The sequence below is a fragment of the Sus scrofa genome, chromosome 9 (assembly GCF_054392235.1).
Source record: "Sus scrofa isolate SSC_HxYL_T2T_F1_AM1 chromosome 9, Sscrofa_HxYL_maternal_Yorkshire_Landrace_v2.0, whole genome shotgun sequence".
NCBI lineage: Eukaryota > Metazoa > Chordata > Mammalia > Artiodactyla > Suidae > Sus > Sus scrofa.
The window spans coordinates 41,167,215-41,176,395 of NC_139391.1; the positions used below are offsets into that span (position 1 = coordinate 41,167,215).

Consider the following 9,181-nt stretch of genomic DNA (forward strand, 5'->3'; position numbering starts at 1 on the left):
AGTTCATGGGCTCCCAGAGGTTGGAACCTGCCAGAACTCGTCCAGGTGTCCTCCTGTGACATGTTTGCAGGGTGGAGAATGGGGACAGATTGGGGAACTTCCCTGTCTGCAAAGCGCTTGTCATTGCAATCTGAGAAAAGGCTCACTTTGGGCTTCAGCAGCTTCCAGAGTATTACAGAACTGCACTACCAGCTCCCTGGTCTGGGGGTGGCAGGCTACACACTCCTCCTCAGCAATCTCACTCACACACACACACACACACACACTTCTTTTAATAATTCCAAGACCAGAAAATTTCCATCCCTGATGCACCAAAATAAAATATATCGATAGAGTCTGCAGGAAGGACTCAGAACATCTTAGAGCAGGATTCCTACAGTTAGAAATATGTTTCTTGGTGTTTCTGGGGGGACTGGGGCATGGTCAGGCTGTCCCATCTAGTTCATTCCCACCCATCATATCCCTTCCCACTCATGTTCATGGGCAGGAAGGGCAGTGAAGGCGGAGCTTCCCTCTCCATCCACTGGCGGTGTTCTTCCCAGGCAGGCAGGACCTGGGAACTTTGCACCCAGACCACTGGGAGGGAATCAGCAGCCTCAAGATTGACCTGGTCCTTTCCTGACTCCCTAAGCATCACCCCACTTATTAATAAGGGATCTGGGAATTCTTTGCCTCTGTGACTTTACACCACTCCTCTTGCCTCTCAGAATTTCTCCAAAGACTGCTAGGCTTTTGTCCTGGCCCACTTTAGAGAGATAAAGGAAACAGCCAGAGCCTAGCTACAGGTCCATATCTATTGGGTAGGTATTGTTATAAGCACATATCTATGTTATCAGATTTTTTCAGAAGCCTCTGGGGTGCCTGACCCCACAGTTTGGCTGTTTCAGTAGGTAGGTCAACACCAACACATCCCGCACCCTTCACATCCCTCCACCCACCCCGTAAAGAAATTGAGAAGAGGTCCATTCTGGACCTTGGCTGCCTGCCTTGAGTCCTGCGTGTCTCCTCCCTCGGGATGGATGCTCCAGCCATTCTGTGACGGTCTCTGCACAGAGCCGATCGCAGCTTCTGGCTTCTTGCTCTCCCCGGAGAGCCAGTTCAGGTTTCACTGGGCGGGGGCGGTTTGGGGGGGGATTTCCTTTACTGATTCAGGCCATTTGGCCCTGGTATTTCCTCGAGTAGCCTAGAAAGCTCTTGTTCAATGTCAGAGATCAGAGTCAACCTTCCTGAGGGCCTTGGGTTACCTTCCCAGTCTCCGTGCTCAGCCACCCTGGAGAAGGGGAGACACATCTCCTCGGCCTCGTGATGTCCCTGACAACAACGTCCTCTGTCATCTTCGAAGCTTCCCTGGGGGAGGGCTTGAGACTTGTCACTGCTCCAGGGCCAGTGAGTTCCATCATGCCCTGTCTCACTCCAGCCAAGCAGGCTGGGAACCTCCCTCTAACATCGTTTTGGGGGGTATATCTCCTGCTCTGGATTGCAGCTTCCATCACCTCCATCCTCTTCCAGGGAGCATGAAACCCTTCCCCCACCTCCCCCTTATCCTTTAAACCCCTTGGTCCTGCTCTGCTCTAACCTTCCCACTGGGACCAAACACACCTGGCTTTGAATTCCAGTCCCACTTACTAGCTGTGGGGCCATCCACTCCTTACTGTCCTCAAGCCCGGTTCCTTCATCTCTCACAAATAGGGAGAGTCACGTAATGGTGTGGATTTCAGCAAGATCATATCTGTAAAGTTTGTACGGTAGGTAAAGGAGCTACTGATCCCAGAACAAAAGTTAATGCTCCATCGTCTCCAGGCCAATCTTCAGTTCTCACTCCGCCTGCCGGAATGCATCCTGGGGGCGACAAGTGAATTGTTCCCTGAAGAGCAAGTTCCCCAGGTCCCATTTGGTGTCCCTGCTCACCTCTCCTGCCCGTGCTATTCCCTAGGAGGCTGCTAGGAGTCACGAATGAGGGGCTTTACAGGTTAGAGCCAACAGATTCAGACCAGGAAAATCCCCATTACCAGCCTTTTTACTCCAGACTTGCAATGGAAGGGTGGGTTCCAGGCCCCCACACTCTAAATGGAGACCCTGGCATAGCCTCGACCCTTTCATAAATCCTTGGGGACATAGGAGTTGCATGAATCAATGAATCAAAGTCCACTTAGAGCCAGGTTGCGATCAAAGAGGGCCAAGGGCACTGGCCAGACTCCTGCTTCCAACTTCAGGACACGCCCTCTCCCAGCCGCTGCCCAGGCTCAAGCTGGGGCAGCATCACAGGCTGAGGCTGAGGATGGATGCTGGGGCCGGGCGGGATCTCTTGGGGGCGCTGCCAGGTCCTCAGGGCTCAGGTTGGGTTTCCCGGCCCTCCTATCGCCTGGCAGGACCGCCTCCTCACTCCAGCCTTGGCTCCTTGGGTGGGTGGTTGTCCTAGGATTTGTATCATAGCTACTTAAAAAAAAACTGGAATTCCCATTGTGGTTCAGTGGTTATGAACCCGGGTAGTATCCATGAGGACACAGGTTTGATCCCTGGCCTCACTCAGAGGGTTAAGGATCTGGCGTTGCTATGAGCTCTGGTGTAGGTTGCAGACGGGGCTTGGATCCCACATTGCTGTGGCTGTGGTGTAGGCTGGCAGCTGCAGCTCTGATTCCACCCCTAGCCTGGGAACTTCCATATGCCGCAACTGCAGCCCTAAAAGCAAAAAAGAAAAAGCAAAAGCTACCAAATCCATTTGAGCAGTCCAGAAAAAAATGAAGGTGGGTATTTTGCAGGTTATTTGGGGTGTTCATCATCTGTCCTTTGTCATTCGTTTCTCTCTTCCTCTTTCACCTTCCAATTTTCTTCCTCCTCATCATCCTTATCATCTTCAGCTTCATCAGCTTCTCCATCTCATCCTAATTCTTCCTCTCCCCCAACTTTATCTGCATGCTCTTCCTCTTGTGCATCTTCCTCTTCATCCTCTTCATCATCAGACTCTTCCTCGTCACCCTTCTCCTCCTTCACCCTCCTCTTCTGGAGGGATAAGGATTGCTGCACTTTGAGTAGGGTGGCTCTTTTCTATAGCCTTGAAATCCCTACTAACTCAGTACCATTTGAGATTAGAGATTTGGAGCAAAGGAAAGCAAGCCATGTGGCTCTCACAGGCTCTCCTAGTGTTCCAGGCAGAGGGAAGAGCAAAGGCAGAGGTGCTGAGGTGGGAACAAGCTTGACACGGTGGAGGAAGAGATAGAGGCCCTTCTAGCAGAAGAAGAATCAGGGAGGAAGTGAGTAAGAGGAGGTAAGATCAGCAAGCTATACCCGGGGGTGGGGAGAGCAGGTGAGGGAAGGCTTCGTGGCCATTGCAAGAACTTTGGACTTTATTGTGAATGAGAAGAGATCCACTGGACAGTTCTGAGCAGAGCAGTGACATGCTCCGACTGATATTTTTAAAATATCACTCTGACTGCTGGTGGAAGAGATGAGAGAGGCACAAAGAAGCCAAATAGGAGGCCTGGGCCAAGATGCCAATGGAGAGAGATGGTCACCAGTGGTCAGAAGCTTGTGATATTTTGAAGGCAGAGGTGATAGGATGTGCTGATGGGCAGCTTGTGAGAAGGAGAGGAAGAGAGGAGTCAGGATAACAGCAAGATCTTGGAGCCCTAGAAGGATGGAGCCCCATTCACTGAGTTGAGGAAGGCCGAGGGAGGAGCGGGTTGGAGGGAGAATCGAGAGTACACTTTAGGAGTTCCTGTCGTGGCGCCGTGCAAACGAATCCAACTAGGAACCATGAGGTTGCAGGTTCGATTCCTGGCCTCGCTCAGTGGGTTAAGGATCTGGCGTTGCCGTGAGCTGTGGTGTAGGTCGCAGATGCGGCTTGGATCTGGCATTGCTGTGGCTCTGGCGTAGGCTGGCAGCTATAGCTCCGATGAGACCCCTAACCTGGGAACCTCTGTATGCCATAGGTGCGGGCCTGAAAAGACAGAAAAAAAAAAAAAAAAGAATTCAGCTTTAGACATGTTGAGTGTCAAGTACCCAACTGGAGATGCTGAGCTTGCCTAGAGACCAAGTACAGCGTGAGAAGAGGAAAGAAGAGGCCCTGGAACTGGGCCGAGTGGTCAAGTAACAGAACAGGAGCCTGCAAAGGAACCATAGAGGAACTGACCTTAACTGGAGAACTGAAAATGGCCTGTAGGCTACAGCGACATGAGGGTCCCTGGTGACTTTAGTGAGAGATAATCAGTGAAGGGTTTAGACCAGAAACTGGATGAGAGGGGGTGAGGGGGATGAGGGAAAGAGAGATGACAGATGTAGCTAATGCTTTCAAGAAGCCTGGCTGTCAAGGGAAGTTGCCCGAGTTTCTCCTCTTCCCGCTTTCCAGTTAAGAAACTGACACCCAGACAGTCATATGAGAATAAGTGGTGAAACTGGGATTTGAGATCAGGGCAAGGGGACCCCAGATCCCTTGCTTTTTTCACGTTGTGACGGATGTCTTCTTTGTGCTACTGATCTCAAAAGGGCCAGAGAAGACATGTTAAAACAAAACAAAACAAAACAAAAAACATATTTCAGAGGTGGCAGGGAGCTCTCTGGAACAGTAGAGAAGTAAAGAGGAAAACTTGGACTAACCAACTGGTCCAGATATGAGGCAGAGCAGGTGCTTTTTTCTTGGAGGTCAGGAGTCTCTGGCTGGCTTCCCAGGGAGGCCCTGTGAGCACGTTGCCAACAGCTTCTGACTGCCGTGCCGAGGCAGGTTTGCAAATACTTTGCTTTTAAAAAATGTCATTTCTCCTTAATCTTCATCCCCGCAGTCCCCAAACAATCTATAACAATTTGCATATTTACTGTTCCGTGGGCTCGTACTGTGAAAAGAGTGATAGGTTTGCAAAAGCTGGTTTTGTAAGACTTTCCCTTAAGTCTTGACTTCTGTTCAGTTCAACAAAGATGCATGGTGCTGTGTATGGTCCTGTGCTGTGGGGAGTACAAAAATGAATAATTATAGTGCATCTCCAAAATGGAATACCATGCAACCATCACCGAGCTGGCCTTGGGAGAATACGATGTAGGAAGCGCCCATACTCACAGGGAAAAGCAGATCACAAAACAGCCCACACTCTGTAGTGGTGGGGGACGGGGAGTGGAGGAGAAAGGAGTGACAGGGAGGGAGAAAATGACAGAGGTTTCTTGAAATGCACTTTAAAAGGATATACTAAATTATTAACAGAGGCCAACTCTGGAAGAGTGAATGACTGGTGATTTCATTTTCTTTTCTACTCTCTAGATTTTATACGAGATGCATGTATTACCAACACAATCAAAATGGCAATAAATATTTTAAAACAGAAGTATAGTGCCTAATATGGATGCTCCATGGGCTTGCCATCTCGCAGGGGAGATAGACATATACAAGCAGCCAGAATAAAGGGCAGGCTTGTAGTGGCTGCCTCTGTAGAAGGGGCTGACTCCTAAATTTGCAGACTCCTTTACTTCCTGTCTTGTTGCTGGGACCAACTGGACCCCAATCTGTGCCTCCACTGAGCATCGGGTCATGGCTCTTTCCTTCTCCACTCTCTTGCAAGCTCCCAAGGCTTCTCTGCACAGTCTGGCATCAAGCCTCATTTGTGTGTTCAGCTAATCGCTCTTGTAATTAAAGGGTCGCCTCCTTCCATCTCTCAATCCACAGCTCCAATGTGAATTGCCTCATTGAAGAAGCAGCCAAAATGGAGAAGATCAAGTTTCAGCACATCATGTCCATCTATGGGGTATGCAAGCGGCCCCTGGGCATTGTGATGGAGTTCATGGCCAACGGCTCCCTGGAGAAGATGCTGCTCACCCAGAGCCTCTGCTGGCAGCTCAAGTTCTGCATCATCCATGAGACCAGCCTGGCCATGAACTTCCTCCTCAGCATTAAGCCACCGCTGCTCCTCCTGGACCTCAAGCCAGGCAACATCCTCCTGGACAGCCATAGGCATGTCAAGGTGAGGACCCTCATGAGCCTCTCTGCCCCCTTTCACTCCAGAATCTTCTCCAGACAAGCAGGATTATCTACCTGCCTGACTGACCTGTAAAGGGTTTAAGCAGCTCCCTTCATGGACAAATACTGAAGGCAGGGATCACACCTAAAACATGGATGCACAGTGAAATTTGGTGCATGAAACTGGTGCCAGGGAATTCTGTCATGGCGCAGCGGAAATAAATCCCACTAGGAACCATGAGGTTGCAGGTTCAATCCCTGGCCTTGCTCAGTGGGTTAAGAATCTGGCATTGCCGTGAGCTGTGGTGTAGGTCACAGACACGGCTCGGATCTGGTGTTGCTGTGGCTGTGGTTCAGGCTGGCAGGTGTAGCTCCGATTCAACCCCTAGCCTGGGAACCTCCAGGCCCTACAAAACAAAACAAAACAAATCAAAACAAAACAAAGCAAAACAAAACAAAACAAGAAAACTGGTGCCAAGATGCATGATAACCCACTTTGGACCTCAGTCTTCCATTTCTAATGTGGATAGAATAAACCCTACCTATCCTCATTCTTTACTTCAAGTGAGGATGTGTATAAATGAGGTGGTTCTTAAGAAGGGTCACAATGGCCAAGTTTTCAGTTCCTAAAACATGTCACACTTTTATTTCTGCCCCAGGACCTTTGCACATTCTCCTTCCGCCACCAGGAACAATGTCCCCCCCACTCCCTCTTTTTCTAGCAAAGGCCTGCTCATCTTTCAGCTCTCAGCTTGAACAGCCCTCCTCAGGGAGCTTTGCCCTGTCCTCTCCCACAGGCCCCTGTTGTATACCCTCAGTGCACCTGTATCTTCACCTTGCAAATTACTGTTGTGAGTATATAGTCATTTGTGAAACTATTTCATTAGTGATGATACTGACCTTTTTTCTCTTTTTTGGCGACCCCACAAAGTGGAGTTCCTGGGCCAGGGATCAGATCTGCACCACAGCTGCAACCTGAACTATGGCCATGGCAACGCTGGATCCTTTAACCCGTTGTGCCGGCCGGGCCAGGGATTGAACCTGGGTCTTGGCACTGCAGAGATGCTGCTGATCCTGTTGTGCCACAGCAGGAACTCCAATTCCCCCATTTTTTTTTCTTTTCTTTTTAGGGCCACACCCAGGACATATGGAAGCTCCCAAGCTTGGGGTTGCCTCAGAGCTGCAGTCACCACCTTACACCACAGCCACAGCAACACCAGATCTGAGTCTTGTCTGTTACCTACACCACAGCTCACAGCAATGTCAAATCCATAACCCACTGAACAAGGCCAGGGATCAAACCCACGTCCTCATGGATATGAGTCAGGTTCATTACAACTGAACCACAAAGGGAACTCCTCCATTTGAATAAGCACTTAGGAGAGTAATTAATGGGTACAGGGGTTTCATCTTTCTTTTATTTATTTATTTGTTCTTTTGATTTTTTTTTTTTCCTTTTTATGGCCACACCTATGGCATATGGAAGTTCCCAGGCTAGGGGTTGGATTGGAGCTGCAGCTGCCGGCCTGTGCCACAGCCATAGCAATGCCAGATCTGAGCCACGTCTGCAACCTATGCCAAAGCTTGCAGCAATGCTGGATCCTTAACCCACTGAGGGAGGCCAGGGATCATACTCACATCCTCAGGAACTCTAGTGGGGTTCTTAACCTGCTGAGCCAAAACAGGAACTCCCTCATCTTTCTTATCTGCTGTCTGATCCTCAGTGCCCAGCCTAGCTGTCACTCAGTGAATTGTCAGTTAATGTGTGAATAAATCAAAGAATGGGAGCAAAGAACAGGGTACAGATACATGGTGTGAGTGCCTGAGGGCTCATGGAAGGGGGATGAACAGATGCTCAGCAAGGACGGTGACTTTATCCACAGTCCCTTTGGATAATGGCCACAGATACCAAGTGCTTACTCTGCACCAAGCACAATTCTGAGTGCTTTTTGCATATTTCCTTATTGGATGCTCATAATAGCACTGTGAGTTAAGGACTTGTATTGTTTCCATTTTATAGATGAAGAAATTGAGGCTCTGGGACGATAACTTGTCCAAGGGCATCCTAAGGTCCATGGCAGTATGTACTATGGTGCATGGTAGCTCTTAATGGCTATACTGTCCTGGAAATGAAGGTGATGGGAGAGGTGAGAAATTCGGTTTTCTGGAGGCAAGACCGCTTCGCCCACCCCATCCCCACCTTGGGCTTCCTCCCAGGTTTCGGAGTTCAGCCTGTCCAAGTGGATGGAACAGTCAACTCGGATGCAGTACATCAAGAGGTCAGCTCTGCAGGGCACCCTCAGCTTCTTCTCCTGCGAGATGTTCCTGGAGAGTAACAGGCAGCCAGGGCCCACCTACGATGTGTACAGGTGAAATGGAGGCTGGGCTCCAGGCGGTGTACCCAGGAGGTAGCTTGTGGTTAACCCCCTGCCTGGACTTCACTGGCTCAGAGGGCAGGGCAAGACAGGGATGGGGTCTGGCCCCACCCTGTCCCCGTGGGGCCGGGGGAGGGCGGCTGGAGAACTCTGGCCGGAGAGGCTTTGCCTGGGACCGTGTGCTCCAGGGGGCCCCCCAGCTGGGGTGACAGTGGATTTCTGAGAAAGTCACTCAGGAGACACATTCCGCTGTTTGCAGCTTTGGGATTGTCATCGTGGAGCTTCTCACTCCCAAGAGCCCGTTTTCAGGGAGCAGGTGACCGTGGTCCTGGAAGGGGCTGTGGGGTTGGAGCAGGTGGCAGGTGTGTGCTGGGAGCTGCAGAGCTCTTGAAGGGCTCCTGTGCCACCCTCCTTCCCGCCCCCACCTGCACTTTCTGGAGGTCACAAGACAGTGACAGTAAAGGCAGCCCTCGGCCCAGACCAGACGCTCTGCCTTTCCTTTGCTTCCAAGTGTTTTTTCCTGCCTCTTCCACCCCCAGCCCTGCCACCCAGGGGCCAGGTAGACTGTTGGGGAACTTGGATAACCAGCGAAGTTCAACGTCAAAGCCTGTAACTCGGCCTGCTGCTCCGTCCTGCTGCCTTCGGACAGCAAAGGCTGACCCTGAGGGGCCCTGGCCGGTCCTGGCCTGGAAGGGGCTGGCACTGGGCCGGAGACCCAGCTGCTCGGTCTGAACCTGGAGTTGGCCTGCAATCTAGCTGTTACCTCTCCAGGCATTTACGGAGCCCCCGCTGTGGGCCGCGCCCTGCCCGGCCCAGCCCCCCAGCCCCTGCACCTGCCCAGCCCCGGCTTCCTCCCACAGGCTTCAGC

General features: G+C 51.1%; 1 protein-coding gene across 1 annotated transcript; it reads left to right on the forward strand.

Moving 5' to 3' along the window:
- The first annotated feature begins 5,684 nt into the window (after nt 1-5,684).
- ANKK1 (ankyrin repeat and kinase domain containing 1) lies at nt 5,685-8,633 on the forward strand. Its single transcript, XM_084978593.1, has 3 exons — nt 5,685-5,942; nt 8,156-8,307; nt 8,573-8,633. Exons 1-3 carry the CDS (start codon nt 5,685-5,687, stop codon nt 8,631-8,633), a joined length of 471 nt encoding a protein of 156 aa, XP_084834719.1.
- Nucleotides 8,634-9,181: the final 548 nt, after the last annotated feature.

What these genes read in the sequence shown, in the direction of transcription:
- ANKK1 (XM_084978593.1), top strand. Translation starts at nt 5,685, where the DNA reads ATGGAGAAGATCAAGTTTCAGCACATCATGTCCATCTATGGGGTATGC. An exon ending in ACAGCCATAGGCATGTCAAG is followed by an intron (nt 5,943 to 8,155) that starts GTGAGGACCCTC and finishes GCTTCCTCCCAG; the next exon opens with GTTTCGGAGTTCAGCCTGTC. An exon ending in CCCACCTACGATGTGTACAG is followed by an intron (nt 8,308 to 8,572) that starts GTGAAATGGAGG and finishes CGCTGTTTGCAG; the next exon opens with CTTTGGGATTGTCATCGTGG.